Below are 23945 nucleotides of genomic sequence, written 5' to 3'. Positions count from 1 at the left end.
TTCATGTTGTTTAATTGTAATTTGTTTAACTACTTGCTCTTATGATTCTTCCCATTGGCACTTTTTTGATTTTCACAATGTATACTTCATGTTTTGACTACCCGCAATGTTTTTGGGGCTATGTTATTGTTTATGATCATCGACCTATGCACTATTGTAAAGCTCTCTCTTGGAAGTCGCTTTGGATAAAAGCGTCTGATAAATGAATACATGTAAATGTAAATTTATGTATTAATAATTATGACAATGATTATAATTTTTGCATATATTGCACTTCTGAAAACATTTTAACAGTTATTTGATCACGTTTTATAATGATGTAATAAAAAAATCATGCATTTAAAAACTTTGTTCACTGTTTTTCTTTGGTATTTATTTAAGGCTTATGATGTTTGTGTCATCATTAATTAATAATGAGTCTATAATCCTGGTTACATAGTGTGCAATTACAGTATTTTGAAACACTCTTCTGTAATATTAAACTTACTAAGGATTTATCACAGATGACAACTACAGAGCTATATTACTGGTATAGATGTCACACCCTGAATCTTATGTGTTTTCCCCAGTTATCATTTATTTAGGCCTACTCACGATGAGGCATCGTCGATTCTCTTCCTCAAGTCAACCATTATGATGAGGAGAGAACAGGGTTGGGACTGACAAAATCATCAATGCGAGCATTATTGAGCACGGCAGCCCATTCAACAAAGTATGTGATCCAATTATGATGGTAAAATGAAGATAGGAGTCCAATAATTATTTTTTGGGCAATTTGGCAATGCATTTCTATCCCTTCCACACTATTTACACATTCCAGGGAGATCTGTTTCAACAGTGTACACATTAAGTTTTATTGAAAATTGTATGCAAACTAAGATGGCCTTTAATTAGGCCTACATAGTGAAGCTCCTGTGTAGGCTACACCTAAATAAATTCTTGACACAAGTTAAACACAACATCAACATTTTGAATGTCCGTTATTTTAGTTTATTTCATAGTGACTAGTTTAATGGAATGTGACTATGATCTACTGTATGCTATACACCAATGTTCATCTGCATATTGACAACATTCACAAACAATAAAGCATGTGCATTGCATTGTATGTTATTAAACTAGTAAGACAATGTCATACATTTTGGACAAAATTACAGAATAAAGAATAACAGTTACATTAAATTAGTAATCACATGCAATAATGCTATGAGAATTTAGAGCATCCTTATTGTACACATTACAGTATACCTGTAACCTTTGGCTTCTAATTTTATGATGCCTGAATATCATTAAATCCTGCTCTGGGATGCATTTTGCACATCCAGTGACATGCTATTGATAATATGATCTTTACCAAGTAGCAAGATTATTAAGTTGCAGTTTGGTTTTAGTTTAGGGATGAATTTGTTTCATCTTGTTTGATAAAAAAGAAAGAAAAAGCCAATTAGTTGGATTTGTATCTTTGCATTGCAGTTATTATTTAGTTTAAGTTTTTTTCATTATTATCCTTTTTATTAAAATATCAGTTGACAACTACATTTTCTGTTTCTTTTTCAATATCAGTTTCAGTTTATGATTATAACCATGCAAAGTAAAATATGTTCTTCTTGATAAAACAATTGCTTCCTGCAATGAAATAATGCTATTTCCCATGTAATGTGATTATGCTTTCATGTTGAAAATATGCATCAGAGAGGCTTACAGCCTTGCATTGAGGACTGCTTCCTCATCATCACCCTTATCCTCGTCCTTAGCCTCTCTGCCTTCCCCCAGAACTGCTATCAATGTAGACAGTGAAGCATCTGGGTCTAAGATTTTAACCAGGGGCAAGTTCACACCCCTCTCTTGAAATATGCGATTTTGCAGAGTCATAGCAAGCATTGAGTCAAGGCCCAAGGCAAAGAGGGTGGACTCTTCCTGTAGCTCGTTCTTGTCGACACCCAGTGTTTCACTGAGGAGAGATTTGATATATTCAGCAGGAGAAGATAAGGAAACAGTTGTATCTGCTCTTGAGTCTGACAGTTGAGTTTTGCGGAGTGTTTCCTCCACTACATCAATCAGACGGACCTTAAGTGCAGCGTTTTGAGAGAGAACATTGTTGCTAATGTTTTTGAAGTGAAACCTACACACTGCCTGTTGGGGTTTGTTTAGCAGTAAAGCTTGCTCTAAACCTTCGCGTATCTCTGCCACATCCATCACCATCAGCCCCTTAGCTTCAAGGAACCTATGCAAATGGTCTTTGTTCAGCAGAAGACCAAGGTTCAAAGCCCCCCAGTTGATGGACTGCCCAGCAAGTCCAATGTTCCGTCTATACTGACAGAATGTGTCCAGGAACGTGTTTGCTGCACTGTAGTTAACTTGGGCGGCGTTGCCAAGAAAGGCAGCAATGGAAGAGTAGCACACAAAGTAATCTAACTTGCAGTGTTCTGTTGCATGGTGCAGATTTAGAGCCCCATTCACTTTTGGCTTCATTACTTTCTCAAAGAGAGATTTGTCAAGGGCTTCAATCAAACCATCATGCAGGACAACGGCACTGTGGAAAACCCCTCTGATTGGACAGGAGGGGAATTTCTGGCCAATCTGACCAATTGCATTGTGCACATCCTCAGAGACAGAGACATCACACTTGATGCAAACGATGCAGGAACCGGTCTCTTTCTCCACATTGTTTATGTCCACCTGCATGTCTGGTGAGGGATTACGTCTGGAGAAAATGACAACATGCCCTCCCCCTTTCTTGGAAATGAACCTGACTGTTTCAAAGCCCAGCCCAGTGAGACCACCTGCAACAATGTATACTGCTCTTTTTTGGAAAAGCTGGGTGGGTTTCTGTTGCAAGGGAATATTGGAAAGTGCGCTTCTGGAGCCCTCTTTGCCCAGTGCCACCACAGGAACCATCCTGGAGTTGAAGTAGGAATCTTGATCGTCCAAAGGAAGGAACTCAATGCTTACGGACGTCTGTCTCTGAAAAGTGAAGCTGTCAAGAACAAATGCTCTCCTGTCTAAGTGCAAAGACTTGAGCCAACGATAGACATGTGGCATCTGTGCTCTGAGTGACCCGTTCTGTAAGATGCTAGTCATCAGGATGTTCTGTGTGCGAATGCTATCCTTTTCACTTCTGACAACTGTGTGGGTGAGCAAGCTGTTGGTGTGGGATTCACCGACAATGACAACATGCTTCACTCCAGGAAAATTGACAGCTTTTGCAACCAAAGGCTCATCAAATGGGGGTAGGAGGACAAATGCATCTATTGCATCAACATCTACAAAAACACCATTGGATTGTCCTCCTACATGAATACCCCATCCAGATTTGCTTGCTGTCAGAGACAGGACCTTCAGTAGAGCTGAGTCACGAATAGAAGTCACGATTCCCAAAGTTTTCTTTTGTTCTTTTACTTTGGGCAATGCTCTGTTCATGATCTCCCATGCCAACACAAAGTAAGAAACACATGGTGTCTCTTTTAGAAATGGAAATCTCTTTGTCTTGTAGCAAACCTCGTCAGGAACAATCATCATTGTGGATGCCACAACTGGATAACAAGAGACAACTTGATCTCCCACTTTCAGTTTGCGTACACCCTTCCCTACAGCAGAGACAGTACCATTGAAGTCTAGAGCCAGAACATTGTGGCTCTGAGCATCATGTTTGCTCCAGTAGAGTGTCTGGCCAAAGTTCAGGTCAGAGATGCTGACGGGGAAGTAATCAGAGGAGTGAACGCACATCTTGTTGAGCTGAATCTCAACAGTCTTATCGTGAATGTACTGATTCTCCAAGTCAGAGGGAATGGCAGACAAGGTAGTCATTCTGTATGGGTCAGTAGTCTGAAATGTGCAGGGCTCAGTTGTTGAGCAGACTTTCCTTTCAGAGCTTGAGCTCTCCGTTTTTTCAAGGAGAGTGTGAACAATGTTAGGTTTGAAAACCAACCCGTTTTTCACCACCAACTCAGGGTACTTGCGGCATGGATATGATCTTAAAATGTGTGACAGAGCTTGGATGTCGTCAGTGGACATGGAGTTGATGTCAATCCACTGAAACGAGAGCTCATCCATCTCTGCAGCACATGACCTAATCATGCCAGACAGGGCAAAGCCTGAGCTGATGTGGTCAACTGTGGTTTCTGCTGAGCGATAGGTTATTGCTCTGATGGAATTTGTGAAACGTGTGTCTCTAAGTTCCAGGATGACCTGTCGGAACGTCTCACAGCAGTTCACCATGTTATCCAGAACACTCTCAGATGTATGAGCTGTGAGGTCCACGTCACCCCACACAAACAAAACCTCCTCAAAGTTCTTCTTTATGTCTTTAATCTTGAGGTTGGCCAAGAGTGTGGCAAATCCATGGCTCAGGATATCCTTAGCATGTGTAAAGGGGATGTATCTAGATTTGGAACTCAAGTGCTGTTGCAAAGACCTAGATATTCCTAACTGGTCAGAGAAAACCAAGGCTTTGCGACCATGAGAAGATGCAATGTCTTCAGAGACGACACGGAATTCATTGTGGTAGAAGTACTCCTTAAGTACAGCATCGTGGCTCCCAAGATACTTGATCAACACATCCCGAAGCTCAACCAACACCCTGCCCTCTTTGTCAGCGAAGCAGCCACACACCTCAAACTGATGATCCTCAACTTTAGTGGCTCTCAGATAGATGATCATCTCATCTTGCAGGGGTTCATTTACAGTCAAGCTTCCAATTCTGGCTGGGAACCCCGGCCTTCCATCAAATACATCGGAAACAATAGGAAAAAGTTGCATCATGTAGTCTAACACTACGGGATGAATGCAATAGTCATGCAATTGAGGCAGCAACTCCTCAGAAACAGTGACAACTGAAATAGCCTCCCCAAATTCTTCCCCATAGTGTATATCCCCCTTGTTTTGGAAAACATTACCATACTGAAATCCAGTCGAGTTCAGGTCAGAGTAAAGCTTCTCAGAAGTAATCAGTAGCTTGCATCTCTTGTAGATGGAGCTCAAGGAAATGTTCTGCTCCTCAATCAGTCTCTCTCGCTTGCACACAACAGTGCCCGATGCATAGGTTGCAGTAGAAGACTGCATTTTGAAATGTGTTGTACCTTCATCAGGCTCGACGTGCACTTGAATCTCGGGTGCATTCTGTGTGAGAATGAACGGGCTCAGAAAGTCAATGCTGAGTTGCAGTGTATTAAGTGGAACCTTTGGTTTGACACTTTCCAGGGCAACAGTTAAACCCAGATCAGCATAGAAGGCGCCTGGCAAGATAGGGACATCATTGTGCTTATGTTCCAGGAGGTAAGATAAAGATGGTGACGACAGATCACAGGTGAAGCCATTGCCGTCACTGGTCTGGCTTAGCGCTTTATGATTACTGGACGTCCCTTTCTGCATTTTTCCATTGATGTACTCTCCCTTTTTGCTATCAAACCTATACCTTGGGAAAGGTGTTGGTAAAGTCTCACACCCCTTGTAGAACTGGTCCCAATCGACACTGACTCCAAGCTCAAACAGTTTGGAGACGACAGACAGCATTGTCTCATGATCTTTATCTGGTTGCACAGAAGAGATGACTGTGATGTCCTTTCCGAGAGTCTCCATAATGTTCCTCTGTAAAGCCCTTCGGGGGCCTATCTCTACAAAGACCACATTCTTCTTTTGGTCGGCTGCTGACCTCACCGCCTGCTCAAAAGCAACAGGTTCTCGGATGTTCCTGGCCCAGTACTTCCCTGTCGTGAAGTCTGCTTGTTCCACCTCCTTCCCTGTCACTGTTGAGAACAACTTTGTCTCTGTCTCATTCACCTTCAAAGAGCCAACCCTGTCCTCTATTTGGGTTAGGATGGGGTCCATCATATGGCTGTGGTAAGCGACGGGAACGTCCAGGATATGGAGGAACAGAGTTTTACTCTTGTCTGATATGCTTAACTTCCAGTGGAGACTCTTAATAGAATCTGCATCACCGGAAAGGGTGCAAGACTGTGGGCTGTTGTATGCAGCCATGCAAATCTTTCCAGAGTAATCTGGAAGCATCTTCAAGATTTCCGACACTGCCATGTTGCTAATCACAAGCATTTTTCCACCTGTGACCATACCCTGTAAGATGCTTCGGTGATAAATCACCTTCACAGCATCCTCAAGAGACAAGAGGCCAGAACAGTGGGCGGCAGCAACCTCTCCAACAGAGTGCCCAAGAACAGCATCAGGTTGGACGCCCCAGTGCTTCAGGAGACTGGCGATGCCAACCTGAACGGCGAAGAGCAGAGGCTGGACAACCTCTGGTTTTGAAAAGTCATCAGCCTCAGACTCAACCTCCAATCTTTCTAAGATCGCCATGTTATTGAACTTTTGGAAAAGGCTCTCAACTTCCCTGACCTTCTCTCTGAACACAGGTTCCTCTCTCAGAAGCTGTTTGCACATGCCTTGGTAGGTCACACCATTTCCACAAAATACAAACACTAACCTTGGATCTGAATTTGAGAGGGCAATGTTTTTATTTGCCGTCGATTTCAGTTGATTTTTCAGATCAGCCAGAGTGGAGGTCATGAAAGCCCTCCTGTACCTGTGTTTCAAGTGGCTTCTCCTACACGCAGATGTGTAGACGAGACTTTCCAGGTCAAATTCGCTGTTTGCATCTATCTGCTGAATTGTGTCCTCCATCATCATATCAATCGACTTGATGGAACTTGCGGATATGACAAAGCACTTGTGAGATTTCATACCGCTCTGTTTAGGAGTACGAGTCTGCTTGTATTGTTTGACAATAGCATGTGCATTTGTTCCACCAAAACCAAAGTTATTTATTCCTGCAAGCATAACAGAATGTGACCACTTTTCTGGTGTGGTTGGAACTTTCAAATTCAGGGCTTTGACATCTATACTGGCATTGTCCTCAGAGTAGAAGACAGAAGGTACTATAGTTTTATACTTCATCATCAAAAGTACCTTGATTAGCCCTGCGGCTCCGGCTGCAGATTCTGTGTGGCCGATGTTGCCTTTCACAGAGCCGATGCGGAGTGTGTCTGAGCCAGGAGATCTGGCTGTGGCGATGACTTTGGAGATGCTCCCTGCCTCTATAGGGTCCCCAACTGGGGTTCCAGTCCCATGCGCCTCGATGTACTGGACATTGGACAGGTCAGACGCAGAGTAGATTGTGCGCAGCAGCGCCTCCTGTTGGACCATGGACGGCTTGGTGATTGGAGTGACCGAGCGGCCATCTTGGTTGACAGCAGTTTTGCTGATGATGCCCCATATTTTGTCGCCGTCCTTGAGAGCCTGTATAATACAGTTAATGTGCGACTCACTTTTAACAATTTGTTCATTTAATGTGGCTCAAGTTTAAATAAGGATATTTTGCTTCTTTGATGACTGATTTTACATATAAAATATGTTACTTGTTTCAATGGCTTTAACAACACAATCCCACAGCCTTCACCCCTGCCGTAGCCATCTGCTCTGCTGGAGAAAGGTTTGCTGGTGCCTTCAGGTGAGATCATCTTTGCTTTGCTGAGAGCAACAAAAAGCCTTGGGTCTATAATACAGCTGACACCCCCGCACAGAGCCATCTCACAGTCACCTGATAAGAGGAAGCAAATAGAAGGCCTGTTACAACTTTGACTTGTCTTGTCAATTCAAGGTTATTGATGAATTTCCCTAGGCTACGTACACTGGATATAATATGTACTTTAAGACCTACCTTGTTTTAATGCTTGACATCCTAAATGAATAGCAACCAGAGAAGATGAACAGGCACAGTCAATGGACAGTGAGGGTCCAGTGAGATTGAACATGTAGGAGACTCGATTGGCTGCTATGCTCATCGCCATGCCAGTGCCTGTGTAGTGGTTGATATCATTTGGGCTTTTCTGTGCAGCGCAACTCTCATAATCTCGGTTCATAAGCCCTTCAAAGTAATGCAGACACAAGCAGTACATGAGGTGTGGCCTTACAAAAGCCTTACATTTTAAATGAATCCTTATTAAAGCTGGTAACTAATTATCACTTACCCACAAATACTCCTGTTCTGGTCCCACTTGCCTTTTCCATTGGCAGTCCAGCATTCTCTAAAGTTCTATATGTACACTCAAGAAGGAGTTTGTGCTGAGGGTCCATTTGTTCCACTTCAGTTTCTGTCATACCGAAGAATTTGTGATCAAATTCATTAAACCTGGGAATAGTAAAAAAAACACACAAAAAATTCACAGATATACACTTAATTTGTTTCGTCATGTCAGAATTTAGTTTGCAAAATGCGTGTGAAATGCGTGCATTTACTGTTAATTATTAACACAACAGGTGGAGAAGGTGGAAAGTAAGACATTTGATGTGCTAGTCTGTTAGCAAAACCTTTTACTCAGCATGTAAATGACTATTCAAATATTTTATATCCTTCAACGGACAAGATAAGATAGGACAAACCCGTCAATGAGAGCAGCTTTTTGCGTGCGGGATGTTCCTGTTTTGTTGTCGTCTGGATCATACCATTCGGAAATGTCAAATCTTTCGTTTGGAATTGGCACAGCACAGTTCCTCCCCTCCAACAGCACATTCCAGAAATGTTGAAGCCCCTCTCCTGTCAAAAGCATCAACTCAACATTTAGTAAATAGCTATCTTATCGGAATATATTTTACATGACAAATATAATTATGTACAAGTCTCTGATACATAATATTATGTAAAGCTAAAAGAAATGTGTACCTCCTGGAAAATTGCATCCCATGCCAATGACAGCGATTTCATCTTCAGTGTCCCCCATATTCACCTCACAGTGAAATGCTGCTGAGGATCAACGCACAGACAGTGTTTTACCAATATGCATCAAAATATGTCATCTAAATAAAAGAACAGTCAATCACAGGACTTGCTCTAAGTTTCAGACATTGAAGTTTAACCAAGAATTAATACAGTCAATAACCAATTCAACAGTATACTTTAGTCCCACCTTGTCTGCAGTGAATCCTGGGTCAGTACTGACAGCATTTTCTGTCTTTATATATTCGTCTAGCCTTTGATTAGAAACCTATCAGATGCTTTAAGGTGCCTTGTAAATGATTAACAAATTATTCCTGTATCACAAAAAGTACAGACACATGTTTCACCTATTTTAACCCAAGACAGGAAGAAGGAAGTAATACATTATTTGTGCTAAATGAGAACAATAAACAAAGGCATGACTTCACACTTTAGGTGCCGTCATAAACTCTTATCACAGTATTTGATTTTCTGCTCTCAAGATAAATGTAATTGATGTGTGGAGTAAAGGACCAGTCTCAGCATTTCGAGCCTGTATCCATGCTCATGTTAAGATTTGTTTCATAACAAAAGGGTCAATATTTCCAACTAACTAACTAATTAACTAATTAACCACAGGGGAATAAAATGTCCCCAGTACAAGATTTATATTGAGCACACTTGAATACCCAGTGAAAAGTTATTTAGAAAGTTTTACAACCTACGTATCTGCACTGATAACTTATTTGGAACATTAGTTACATATGTAAGGGATAATGCCCGACGAGGTGTCCAATATGACCATATATATACCAATAAATATATACCATGGTCTGGGTGAATACTCGATTCTGATTGGCTGCAGGAGTGTCCATTATCGGGTGATAACGGACACCTACTACGTCATTACAGCAAAACTGTCTTTTCACTGTTCTAAATTATTCCGCTGGCTACATAGTATATGAGCCTGTACAAAGTGTCTGAAATAAGTAACCATAACAACGGGGACGGAGTCAAAGCCTCCATTTACAATTTTGAAATACTTTAACAAGCTAACTTGTATTTACAACAATGAGTGACTTGAATATTTATTTTAACCTATTCAACCAGAAAAATTTTACTTTTCTGAATGTAGTGTGTCAGTGTCACGTAACCGCTCATCTCATCCCATTCGCTATTCACCTCGCTAGTCAATCTAGTTACAGGCTGCAGCCAACACGACAGTAGCAGCAACTCTACACATGGCCGATTATTTTCTTCTTAAAAATCTTGATTTTATTTGGGGACAATGACATGGCTCGATAGCTGCCTAGTCTTGTTGTTAAACATACTGTAAAATTATAATTACTGTTTGTCAACCGTACACAATGTTATTGCCTTTTAATCTTGCTAGCAATAACGTTAGCTTTCGGGATAATAGCTCAGCCAAGGGAAAGCCGGTGTTTGTTCTATACTATGAGCTGAGCGGACTATAAAATATCAGAGTTGGCTAACGTTAAAAAACGTTAGATTTCTTTTGCAAAACGCCTGAAAACATGAATTAATGTTTGTAAAAAAAAAAATCGTTGGCAAGTGTTGGAGTCATGTCTGTTTTGTATAACAGTATTGTCTTTCTCGCTAAAAGAACCAGGGTCTCACTTCTCACTTGCTTGTAGTCTAACTCCTGCAAATTGACCACCAATTGGCAATGAAATAATTTTACTCAATTCATTAGAAACATTTTTCGGAGGCTATGGTCCTCAGATGCGCGACTCGATGATAAAACAGTTGTGTATGGTATTTAATCATTTAATCACACGGAGTATAGCATGTTTAGTTATTGGTCTTCAGCTTAAATGTTCCCCTTGATGACAAAGTGTAGGCCTACGTGTTGGTTTTATTATCTATGTTTATACCATCCCGTGACAGTGACACTAGGTGGAACCATACAGTCAGTTTAGATTCAGATTTCAAGAATACCTTTTTATTCCTTCATCGTGTGTCAATAGGAGCCAGAATCATCATGGCTTGCAGCGATATGGAGAAAGCAGAGTCAGCACTAAAATAAGTTGTAGAAGGCTCCGGCAATAAAAACGTTATCCTAAAGCTTTCAAGCATTTTATAATGGAGTAAATGAATGGACTTTAGTCAATGTATATAACAATAGATAACAAAGGTAAGTTACAGAATTGATAATGAAAAAATAAGGAAGTACAAATTCAAGCATTACTTCAGAGTACAAAGTTAATAAAATAATGGACTTTAGTTTGTTAATAAGATAATACACAACAAAGGTAAGTTACAGAAATGCAAGGCCCTTTCAAGGTTGAGGAAAGAAGTCCGCCTTTAATCATTGAACATGTTAACTGTCATACCATCATTTTAGGTCACTGGAAGTCAATTTACTTCCTGGTCCTGTTTCTATAACAAGGATACAATAGCACAGAATAACTAGAGTTAAGTACATTTAGTCTTTTTTATTTTTTTGAGAGTAGATCAGTATTTGTTTTTTCGTGTGGACCCCAGGAATACACTTTGTGGAAGGTAATGGGGATAAAAAAGAAAGAAAGAAAGGAATACATAAATACATAAAGCTAAAAAGGGAGACATACACGGTCAGTTAATTCACCTCACAGGGTCTTGTCATACCATAATTTTAGGTCACTTCCTGTAAATGTACTTATTGATTGACCTGATCAAGAGATCAGCCCCATCCAGGATCATCAACAAGGCCTACAGACAGAGCAAACTGGCCAACATCCTCTTCACCCACCTACTGGCCAAGAGGCTAGAAGGTCATCTTGATCTCTCCTTCATTTGGTTAATGTCCAGGACTACTGCAGCAGTCTATTTACCCTTGAGCTCCTAAAACATTAATGCTTTGTGTGGTGTAGCTGCAAAAATATACAGTGTTGCACTTGAGATATGATGTTGTTGTTGCACAGTGTCTGGTCAAATAGAGATTGTTATTTGGCAATCATATCATAACAGTATTTATTATTTTGTAGAGCCTATACATTTGCTCTGTTGATGCTGTAGTTACTGGAATACTGTGAGGCCTCATGTTGTGTGTTGTCTGTGCTTGCGCACAGTGACTGTGCACCTGCCACCTGCTCCAGGGCTGCCACAGACGACAGCGTGGCTCAGAAACTGTGGGATCTCAGCTGTCAGATGCTCTCCATATACTGGGATTGATGTGTGTCAACGTCATCCAAATGCTACCTTTTGAAATATATGGTGCATGTTTACACAAACCAAGTGGAGATTCCACATCAAATTATAGCATTTATTCGTTTTTTCATTCCATCCTCATCATGCAATCGTATGATTTTATGGTAGACTATGATCCAAGTTGTTTTGCGCAGTGTTAACCAATGTATTGTTGTTCCATTCTGAAATGCACTGCCAAGACTTGACAAAATCACACATGTGCGACGCTACGCTGTGGGGCCCGCTTAAGAAGCCACACGAAAAGCGCGCCCCACAGCGTAGCGTCGCACGTGTGATTCTGAACATTCCAAATCACTAATTGCATCATTGATCCTCCCCAAGGAACATTCCTTGGCGAATGTTGAAATTATTGATTTGTGGACAAGTCTGGCAAAATTATGCAAGGTCTTATAATTATTGTATAATTCATAGCTTTAAAAATCCATATATTATTCAATAATCATTCATTACATCAAATCATACCGTATATACGTATATTAAGTTGTACTTAACCACCACTCATGACAATATTGAAATTATTATAAATATTTGCATAATCTTTTGTGCAGAAATGAAATACAAATGAAAATCTTATATTTTAGGACCATAATCACAGGCTTTGAACTTTGTTCTGTAAATGGTTGAGGATGAGTACAGAACATTTTCCACAGAGGTATAACAATGAGCAGCTTACTCTCACATACCAAAGAGTATTGTTTGTGGAAGAAATTGGGATTTCCTGTGTGCTTACATTATTCACTAATCAATAGAACTAGTCATTGGATACTAGTTAGTACATTCTCATGTAAGCTTGCTATTAATAAGAGTAAATTGTGTCTATGTGTCAGGTTAATAGATGTTCGGGGTCAGGAGAAAGTACTGGCTAAACGTCCCTTGTCATGACTACAAGGAGAACTCCAACTATGAACGCTCTAGTCTGAGAGTTGTCATGTGTTGGGAGCAGTGAATCTCTTTCTCTGAGACTGTTGTAACGTCATTACTGCCCTATAAAAGATGGTCCTCCGGCTTTCAGAGCGGAGAGAGACATGATTGAGACCTAAGCCTGGTGTTGTGTTGTCATTTATTGTCAGAGGTCTGGTTTTCTCTCCCAATCTGCAGATTGATAAATACGAATTAAAATCCAGAACTCAACTGAACTTACTCACTCCGTTTATGAAGAGACGGACAAAACACTTTCTCCATCATGTTCCTGTAGACGAGTACATATATACTGTATGTAATAACAATATAAATCTGCTTGTGGGACCTGGCGAGTTATTGACGTAACCTTCATCAATAAATGTATTCTTATTTATTTATAAATGTATTGTCTGTGATTTGTCTGTTCGGTGACATAACTGTTCACTGTTGCATCTGATGCAGATTTTATTACTCCAGAAAATATTAATAGTTCAACTATTACTGTCGAGAGCACTTCTTATCTTGTTGCCACAGACAGTAATAACACACTGTATGAAAGGGGCTGCTATCACACCTGACGGGAATCCAGAGCAGGCAAGTTGTTCACCCAAATCCACACCTTAATTTCTTATAGAGAAGTTAAATTAACAAGAAAATGCCTGAATGCAATACAAACTGCATTGAAAAGCCTTTATCAGAGGGTTTTGGAAAACTGGGCAATTTTGTTGGAAGGCATCACTGGTGGTTTTTTATTATTCCTCTGTTCGTCTCAGCCGGTCTCGGAGGAGGATTCTACTTCCTCAAAGACAGAGAGGCAAATGGAATTGAAGAGCAGTTTACACCCGTGAATGGACCTGCTAAACACGAGAGAGTCATTATCAAAACTAACTTCCCAACTAATGACAGCGAATTCTCTCGCTTAAGATTGTATACTGAAGGGACTTTTGCCTCTCTGATTTTTAGTGACACAGTAAATGTGTTCTCAAACAACGTTTTTGCAAAGATTGTTGAAATGGACCAACTTGTTAAGGATATTAAAGTAGCAACAATTGGCTTCAATGACATTTGTGCTATGATTGCTGGAGAATGTATGACAAATTCAATTTTTGACATTGTTAAAACTCCTGCTGATGCTGAGAGCACAAACATTACATACCCATTTAATGGTGATTTTTTCACTGCCTCCGAGATTGGTGGTGTGAAACTTAAACCAGGGTCAGAGCTAATTGAGAGTGCAAAAGCTATCAGGCTATTTTATTTCTTAAATGATGTGAACCAGACTGTAAATACAATGTGGCTGACAGAGTTCATCAACAACATTTCAAAGATTGAAGATAACGAGGTAAGAACTTTTAAGATTGTACAAATATAGTACCATGAATTCAAATAAAACAGTGCTGCTATAATGCAGCAATACAAAATCTGTTTTTATATGAACTTTGAAGATATTTCTTTTTGGAATAATGTCTCATTATTAATGTCTCATATCTCACAAATTATAACTTTTGAAGTTGGCGAGTGAAATCTTTTCCAAATTTGTTCTGAGAAGTTGTTTTGAAAAGGTGTGTGGGATGTACCACTAATGTGTTATCTCTCTTTGACAATTGTAGATGTCAGCTTCTTATTTCACTTCACTATCAAGAGAAGAGGAATTTGAAAAGAGCACAGACTCCATCATCCCTTTGTTCTCAGTGACGTATACCATCGCCATTACTTTCTCTATCATGTCATGTACAAGGTATGTCTTGTCTTCATTCTACCTCACATCAACTTTATAATCACTCTAACTTATCTCTATAATGAAAATATTATTGAAAAAACAATGGTAAAGAAATGATGATGTTAAAAGCTTGAAGCAGTTTTAAAGAGCTGTTATCTGCTGTACTTACTATTTACAGTATTGTTTGATGGATGAACTCTTAGCTAAAGAGAGGTGTGTTGTTTCTAGGTTGGACTGTGTGAGGAATAAGGTGTGGGTGGCCACCTTCGGTGTCCTCTCTGCAGGCTTGGCTGTGGTGTCCAGTTTTGGGTTGTTGCTCTACTGTGGGATGCCCTTCGCTACGACTGTGGCAAGTGCTCCGTTTTTGATTCTGGGTAAGTTTACAGACTGCGCTTGTGACACACCAAACGAGGTAAGAGAGATCCTCTGCTCTGTTACAATGCAACAATCTTAAAAGACAGTGTTTATGTAGATTACAGGCTGTAATCATTTGCATACTGTATTTTCTTTTCTTTAGGAATCGGTGTTGATGATATGTTCATCATGATTTCTTGCTGGCAGAAGTCTCAAGTTAACCACAAAGTAGAGGACCGTATGGCAGAGACGTACAAAGATGCAGCAGTTTCCATCACCATCACAACACTGACCGACGCCTTGGCTTTCTATATTGGTCTCTTAACTCCCTTTGCTTCTGTGCAGTCTTTCTGTATGTATACTGGCACTGCAGTTGTATTCTGTTACTTGTACAACATCACTTTCTTTGGTGCGTTCTTAGCACTGAACGGACGCAGAGAGGAAAGCAACAGGCACTGGCTGACTTGCATGAAGGTACCAGAACCCAGCTCTGCCAAGTACAACACATGTAGTGAAGGGGGCTACTATGATAAAGACACAGGGAAGGAAGAACCAATGCCAATCAACAACTTTTTCAAGAACTATTATGGGCCATTTCTGACAAAGAAGTTGACCAAGGGGTTTGTAATGCTCCTCTATGCTGGGTATTTGGCAGCAAGCATTTATGGCTGCTTCCAAATGAAAGAGGGCATCGATCTGAAACAATTAGCAACTGATGACTCATATGTGGGTAGCTATTATGATGACGAGGAAAAGTACTTCTCCGAATTCGGCCCAAATGTGATGGTTGTTGTGACAAACACAAACTTTCAATACTGGGATGTTAATTCCCAGGACAAGCTTGATGCTTGTCTTCACAAATTTGAGGATCTAACCATTGATAATCGACCATTGGTCGCCAAAAATATGACTATATCTTGGCTAAATCAATATCTGACATATGGAAATGCAACAGGTTTGAATCTTAACGACCAAAAAACCTTCATTGATAATTTAACAGATTTTTTCAATCTTTCACCTGCCACACAAGCTTTTAGACAGGATGTGAACTTTTCAGTGACTGAAGGGCATATTTATGCCTCCAGAATGTTCATCCAGACAGTTGATATTCTGACAGCCATTGATGAAAAGGACATGCTGAATGAGTTCAGAAACACAGCTCAAGCCTGTCCTGAGGCCTTGGTTGTCTACCACCCTGCTTTCATTTTCTTTGATCAATATGCAGTCATTGTTACTAACACCATCCAAAACATTGTTGTGGCCACTGTTGCTATGTTGGTCATTTCTCTTCTGCTAATTCCCAGTCCCATATGTTCCCTATGGGTGACCTTTGCCATTGCTTCGGTCATAGTTGGAGTTGCTGGTTTCATGGCTTTATGGGATGTTAACCTAGACTCTGTCTCCATGATCAATCTTGTCATCTGCATCGGGTTCTCAGTGGACTTCTCTGCTCACATTTCTTATGCCTTTGTCACAAGCAAACAGCCCACAGCTGACGAGAAATTAATAGAGGCTGTTTTTATGTTGGGGTATCCTATCATTCAGGGGGCTCTGTCTACTATTTTAGGAGTAGTGGTTCTGTCTGCATCTGAGAGCTACATCTTCAGAACCTTCTTTAAAATTATGTTCCTGGTCATTTTGTTTGGGGCTTTACATGGTGTTACTTTTATACCAGTGTTTCTAAGCTTCTTTGGAAAATGTAGCATTCAAATCAGTGATGAAAAGAAGGACATTGGACAGTCTGATGCATCCAACCCACCAGTTAACATGTATGCAAATAATAAAAGTATCAGTAAATGCAGTCCTAATTTAAATGTTAATATACTTTAAAAGTATAGCACTAATGAAAAAGTGAACAACGCGTTTGAAACTGATGCTCAATTCAATAATTAAAAGAGGAAAACTGTTCAATGAGACAAATGAAATAAACATTTAATATGTAAATTCCAGTTGTTGTATTAGTCATGGGATAGATTATGTTGCATGTAAAACTGATCATGACTAACACAAGGAATGTGCTGAATCCCTGCTGGACAAAAAAAAAGGATTTCGCTTTTGGATTGAAAATATAAAACAGTCTGTCTTTGTATTAGAGGCAATATTTTAAACTACTGAACGCAATAGTTTCAACTTGAAATCATTATTTAACTAAACTCTATTTAGATTTATAAGTGTACTACGTTATTTTAATAAATCGCTATTATCTACAAGCTTAAAGTTATTTATAATGTAAGTACTGTATACTTTTAATGTTTATCATCTATTCTTGTATGATTACTCAATTAAATGAAAAAACTATTAATTTCTTGCTTCTTCAACCTTAAATATGCAGTATGGAATGCTATATATTAACAGTTTGACATTTTTTTAGCTGGCTGTATTTGGGTCTGTTCAAATGGTAAAATACAATTTCATATTTTTTATGTCTATGTTTCAATGTCTTATATGATTTGATTATTTGTTCTACATTGCATGACAGACTTTAGGACTCAAAATACTGTCTAACTCAACATCAATGACATGTAATCCCTCATATTGACTACTTTCTAATAGTTGGTGATTGCTTTGCTTTGCCAGGCTGGATTGCATTTTTCACTCAAATTGGAAGAGACATCTGATAGGCTGCAGAGAATATCTTTGAGAAAAAATGCATTTGTGAATCTAAGCGCGTCAGGAAAGTTCCAAAAATCCACACACACAAATGCAGGGATTTGTAACTCGTGTTCTCCGATTTGTAACTCGTGTTCTCCGATTTGTAACTCGTGTTACATTTATTTGTGAATCATGAAATACATTTGTGAATCGTTTTACGTTTGTTTGTTTGAATTATGAAACTAATCTAACTCCATATACTGTATACAGTAGATACTTCATTGCAGCAGAACTGGTCAGATCACAGCAAACTCAGTAGATGATATGCAATAGGTTTGATTGCTTTGGCTATCACAACAACAAAGAACAATAAAAGAAAGTAAAGATACTCTATAACAGGAAGGAAAAATCCCAGAACATTTGTGCCTTCATCCGAATATAGAAAGTGGTGAAATCCAATAATATGTGAAACAAATCATTATAATAAATACAAACAAGAGTTCATTATTAAAATGAGATCATCAAAGCCTTAAACGCAGAGCAATGCAATCCAAATAGTACAAGGAAACAATAAAATAAAAGTATTGTTCCAGGAAGTTAAACAAATCGATCAATGTACATGCTAACATTGGCAAAGCCAAATTTAGTTTACTTTTTTTCTTCTGTTCTTTGACCATGAATAACTTTTTTTCTTTAAGTCATCATATTTTATAAGTACCTAATAGACACCATTAAAGAATATACTGTCATCACACAGATTTATTTATATTGTTAGATGCTTGACTTATCAAGCAAGTTTCAAATTATAAGTGATGAGGTCGACTATCCTTTCTACCTTAATCAGTTATGACTCACTTAGTGAAACAGACACATCAACAAACACAAGCCAGGTTTCCATGACGGCTGCATATTTGGTCATTTAGCAGACGCTCTTATCCAGAGCAACTTACAGTAAGTACGGGGACATTCTCCCCGAGGCAAGTAGGGTGAAGTGCCTTGCCCAAGGACACAACGCAATGGCACGGCCGGGAATCAAACCAACAACCTTCTGACTAACAGCCCAACTCCCTAACCGCTCAGCCATCTGACCCCCTAAGAATATGTCACTAAAGTTCCAAAGGTTGTATACATTTATGAATAACTTTTCACTAGGTATTCAAGGGTGCTAAATATAAATCTTGTACTGGGAACATTTTATTCCCAAGTTGTTAGTTAGTTAGTTAGTTAGTTAGTTAGTTAGTTAGTTAGTTAGTTGGAATTACCAACCCCTTTGTTGTTAAACAAATCTAAACATGAGCAATACTCAAAATGCTGAGACTGGTCCTTTACTCCAAACATTAATTACATTTATCTTAAGAGCAGAAAGCAAAGACTGATAAGACTTTATGATGGCACCTAAAGTGTGAAGTCATGCCTTTGTTTATTGTTCTCATTAACCAAAATATAATTTCTTACTTCCTTCTTCCTGTCCTGAGTTAAAACAGGTGAAACATTACTTTTTGTGATCATTTGTTTTTTATTTACAAGGCACCTTAAAGCATCTGATATGTTTCCAAATAAAGGTTAGATGAAGATATAAGTGGAACTAAAGTATACAGTTGAATTGGTTATTTACTGTATTAATTCTTGGTCAAACTTCAATGTCTGAAACTTAGAGCAAGTCCTGTGATTGACTGTTTTTATATTTAGATGACATATTTTGATGCATATTGGTAAAACACTGTCTGTGCGTTGATCCTCAGCAGCATTTCACTGTGAGGTGAATTTGGGGGACACTGAAGATGAAATCGCTGTCATTGGAATGGGATGCAATTTTCCAGGAGGTACACATTTCTTTTAGCTTTACGTGCTATTATGCATCAGAGACTTGTACATAATTATATTTGTCATATACAATATCTTCCGATAAAATAGCTCTAAATGTTGAGTTGATGCTATTGACAGGAGAGGGGCTTCAACATTTCTGGAATGTGCTGTTGGAGGGGAGGAACTGTGCTGGGCCAATTCCAAACGAAAGATTTGACATGTCCGAGTGGTATGACCCAGACGACAACAAAACAGGAACATCCCGCACGCAAAAATCTGCTCTCATTGACAGGTATGTCCTATCTTATCTTGTCCCTTGAAGGATATAAAATATTTGAATAGTCATTTACATGCTGAGTAAAAGGTTTTGCTAACAGACTGGCATATCAAATGTCTTATTTTCCACCTTTTGGGGGGGGGGGGGGGGGTCTAGAAATGCTGTAGTATATTGCACCTGTTGTGTTAATTATTAACAGTAAATGCACGCATTTCACACGCATTTTGCAAACTAAATTCTGACATGACGAAACAAATTAAGTGTATATCTGTAAAAAAAAATATACTATTTTTTTTACTATTCCCAGGTTTAATGAATTTGATCACAAATTCTTTGGTATGACAGAAACTGAAGTGGAACAAATGGACCCTCAGCACAAACTCCTTCTTGAGTGTACATATGGAACTTTAGAGAATGCTGGACTGCCAATGGAAAAGGCAAGTGGGACCAGAACAGGAGTATTTGTGGGTAAGTGATAATTAGTTACCAGCTTTAATAAGGATTCATTTAAAATGTAAGGCTTTTGTAAGGCCACACCTCATGTACTGCTTGTGTCTGCATTACTTTGAAGGGCTTATGAACCGAGATTATGAGGGTTGCGCTGCACAGAAAAGCCCAAATGATATCAACCACTACACAGGCACTGGCATGGCTATGAGCATAGCAGCCAATCGAGTCTCCTACATGTTCAATCTCACTGGACCCTCAGTGTCCATTGACTGTGCCTGTTCATCTTCTCTGGTTGCTATTCATTTAGGATGTCAAGCATTAAAACAAGGTAGGTCTTAAAGTACATATTCTATCCAGTGTACGTAGCTTAGGGAAATTCATCAATAACCTTGAATTGATCATTCAAGACAAATCAAAGTTGTAACAAGGAGTCAGATGGCTGAGCGGTGAGGGAGTCGGGCTAGTAATCGGAAGGTTGCCAGTTCGATTCCCGGCCATGCAAAAATGACGTTGTGTCCTTGGGCAAGGCACTTCACCCTACTTGCCTTGGGGGAATGTCCCTATCCTTACTGTAAGTCGATCTGGATAAGAGCTTCTGCTAAATGTAAATGTAACAGGCCTTCTATTTGCTTCCTCTTATCAGGTGACTGTGAGATGGCTCTGTGTAGGGGTGTCAGCTGTATTATAGACCCAAGGCTTTTTGTTGCTCTCAGCAAAGCAAAGATGATATTACCTGAAGGCACCAGCAAACCTTTCTCCAGCAGAGCAGATGGCTACGGCAGGGGTGAAGGCTGTGGGATTGTGTTGTTAAAGCCATTGAAACAAGTAACGTATTTTATATGTAAAATCAGTCATCAAAGAAGCAAAATATCCTTATTTAAACTTGAGCCACATTAAATGAACAAATTGTTAAAAGTGATATCGCACATTAACTGTATTATACAGGCTCTCAAGGACGGCGACAAAATATGGGGCATCATCAGCAAAACTGCCGTCAACCAAGATGGCCGCTCAGTCACTCCAATCACCAAGCCGTCCATGGTCCAACAGGAGGCGCTGCTGCGCACAATCTACTCTGCGTCTGACCTGTCCAATGTCCAGTACATAGAGGCACATGGGACTGGAACCCCAGTTGGGGACCCTATAGAGGCAGGGAGCATCTCCAAAGTAATCGCCACAGCCAGACCTCCTGGCTTAGACACACTCCGCATTGGCTCTGTGAAAGGCAACATCGGCCACACAGAATCTGAAGCCGGAGCCGCAAGGCTAATCAAGGTACTTTTGATGATTAAGTATAAAACCATAGTACCTTCTGTCTTCTACTCTGAGGACAATGCCAGTATAGATGTCACAGCCCTGAATTTGAAAGTTCCACAGGGACTACAGTCCCTGTACTTACTGTAAGTCGCTCTGGATAAGAGCGTCTGCTAAGAGACTAAATGTAAATGTAATTAATTCCAGCAAATTAACCACCAATTTGTAAATGGAATCATTTTACTCAATTTATCAGAATTTTTTTCGGAGGACATGGTCCTCAGATGCGCGACTCGATGATAAAACAGTTGTCATCACTGGAGCCAATACTGGCATCGGCAAAGAGACAGCTCTGGATCTGGCAAAGAGAGGTAGGCTATGCGACACCGAGATAAAGCGTTTTATTGTGTTTATCTTACACTGCCCACCGTCTTTACTTTTCTAACATGTCCTCCAAGATTGCCCTATCCTCGCAGGGTTCTTTTTATGCTCTCGGTGCTTTAGTCTATGTTGGGAAAATGGTATTTAATCATTTAATCACACGGAGTATAACATGTTTAGTTATTGGTCTTCAGCTTAAATGTACCCCTTGATGACAAAGTGTACCTGTTGATGTATTACATTATTTATGTTTAGTCCAGTGACACTAGGTGGAACCATACAGTCAGTTTAGATTCAGATTTCAAGAATACCTTTTTATTTGACTTTTTAACAGGAGCCAGAATCATCATGGCTTGCAGAGATATGGACAAAGCAGTCAGCACTGAAATAAGTTATTAATATGTCATTTCCAGGGAGATGCAAATATTTCACTTGTGCTTAGGCCACTGTTGATGATTTACCCTGATCATATAATCTGAAATGTTGAGCGACCCCGACACAATAATGACAAAAATAAGGAAGTACGAATTCAAGCATTACTTCGGGGTACAAAGTTAATAAAATAATGGACTTTAGTTTGTTAATAAAATTATATATAGCAAAGGTAAGTTACAGAAATGCAAGGCCCTTTCAAGGTTGAGGAAAGAAGTCCGCCCTTAATCATTGAACACGTCATGACATGTTAACTCTCTTTAACGTCAGTGATAATGTACCCACTCACCATTAACTATTTTCAGGAAGTCAATGTACTCTCTGGTCCTGTTTCTATAACAAGGATACAATAGCACAGAATAACTAGAGTTAAGTACATTTAGTCTTTTTCTATTTTTTTGAGAGTAGATCAGTATTTGTTTTTTCGTGTGGACCCCAGGAATACACTTTGTGGAAGGTAATGGGGATTTAAAAAAAGAAAGAAAGAAAGAAAGAAAGAAAGGAATACATAAATACATAAAGCTAAAAAGGGAGACATACACGGTCAGTTAATTCACCTCACAGGGTCTTGTCATACCATCATTTTAGGTCACTTCCTGCTGATGTACTTATTGATTGACCTGATCAAGAGATCAGCCCCATCCAAGATCATCAACGTGTCTTCCATGGCCCACAGCTTGGGCAACCTGGACGACATCAACAGTAGAAGGGCTACAACAATAACAAGGCCTACAGCCAGAGCAAACTGGCCAACATCCTCTTCACTCACCTACTAGCCAAGAGGCTAGAAGGTCATCTTTATCTCTCCTTCATTTGGTTAATGTCCGGGACTCTGTACTGCAGCAGTCTATTTACCCTTGAGCTCCTAAAACATTAATGCTTTGTGTGGTGTAGCTGCAAAATTATACAGTGTTGTACTTGAGATATGATGTTGTTGTTGTGCAGTGTCTGGTCAAATAGAGATTGTTATTTAGCACCAATCATTGTAACACTGTGAGAACGGTTAACTTCTAGTCACTGACTTTCTACTTTACTTACTACATGCAGTTTGTACCCCACGTTGGATAATGGCAAGTGGCATAGTAAATGAATACTTATTAATGTATAGTACTGTATGATGGAGCTTAACATTCCCTCCCCCCCTAGGTACCGGTGTGACTGCCTACTCCCTCCACCCTGGAGTGGTCCAAACTGACCTGTGGCGACACCTCAACCCTGCATAGCAGGCTGTCATGAAGATGGTCAGCCCGTTCACCAAGAACTCAGTCCAGGGAGCTCAGACAACCATCTACTGCGCTGTGGACCCTGGACTGGAGACCAAGAGTGGTGGATATTACAGGTGAGCTCAGGTTTGGTTGGTTTGTTTGTTGCTCAGAAAATGGAGATAATAATATTTATATAATAATAACAGTATTTATTATTTTGTCTAGTAGAGCCTATACATTTGCCCTGTTGATGCTGTAGTTACTGGAATACTGTGAGGCCTCATGTTGTGTGTTGTCTGTGTTTGCTCACAGTGACTGTGCACCTGCCACCTGCTCCAGGGCTGCCACAGACGACAGCGTGGCTCAGAAACTGTGGGATCTCAGCTGTCAGATGCTCTCCATATCCTGGGATTGATGTGTGTCGACGTCATCCAACTGCTACCTTTTGAAATATGGTTCAAGTTTACACAAAATGACCAAGTACAGATTCCACATAAAATTAGAGCATTTATTAGCTTTGAACTTTGTTCTGTAATTTGTTGGGGATGAGTACAGATCATTTTCCACAGAAGTATAAAATAGAGCAGCTTATTCTCACAAACCGAAGATTGTTCCTGTAGACAGGTACATAATATACTGTATGTAATTACAATATAAATC

The 23945-nt window shown here is 39.7% G+C and overlaps 2 protein-coding genes and 1 pseudogene across 2 annotated transcripts; 2 read left to right on the top strand and 1 right to left on the bottom strand.

Annotated features, from left to right (window-relative positions):
- Positions 1 to 1698: 1698 nt before the first annotated feature.
- LOC136957986 (phthioceranic/hydroxyphthioceranic acid synthase-like) lies at positions 1699 to 8729 on the bottom strand. Its single transcript, XM_067252204.1, has 6 exons — positions 8672 to 8729; positions 8392 to 8545; positions 7980 to 8140; positions 7670 to 7876; positions 7368 to 7549; positions 1699 to 7248 (listed from the first exon to the last, which is right to left on the bottom strand). The coding sequence occupies exons 1-6, from the start codon at positions 8727 to 8729 to the stop codon at positions 1699 to 1701; spliced, it is 6312 nt and encodes a 2103-aa protein (XP_067108305.1).
- A 4737-nt stretch (positions 8730 to 13466) lies between these two features.
- Positions 13467 to 21417, top strand: LOC136957985 (patched domain-containing protein 3-like). The gene is made up of 8 exons (XM_067252203.1): positions 13467 to 14156; positions 14425 to 14552; positions 14763 to 14908; positions 15052 to 16657; positions 19871 to 20031; positions 20135 to 20284; positions 20657 to 20838; positions 20959 to 21417. The coding sequence occupies exons 1-8, from the start codon at positions 13470 to 13472 to the stop codon at positions 21415 to 21417; spliced, it is 3519 nt and encodes a 1172-aa protein (XP_067108304.1). The 5' UTR covers positions 13467 to 13469.
- An 848-nt stretch (positions 21418 to 22265) lies between these two features.
- LOC136957984 (retinol dehydrogenase 12-like) lies at positions 22266 to 23700 on the top strand (annotated as a pseudogene).
- Positions 23701 to 23945: the final 245 nt, after the last annotated feature.

This window comes from Osmerus mordax, chromosome 15 (assembly GCF_038355195.1).
Source record: "Osmerus mordax isolate fOsmMor3 chromosome 15, fOsmMor3.pri, whole genome shotgun sequence".
NCBI classification, from domain to species: domain Eukaryota; kingdom Metazoa; phylum Chordata; class Actinopteri; order Osmeriformes; family Osmeridae; genus Osmerus; species Osmerus mordax.
The sequence above is the reverse complement of the archived record's forward strand: the minus strand, read 5'-3'. Positions and strand labels throughout refer to the sequence as shown.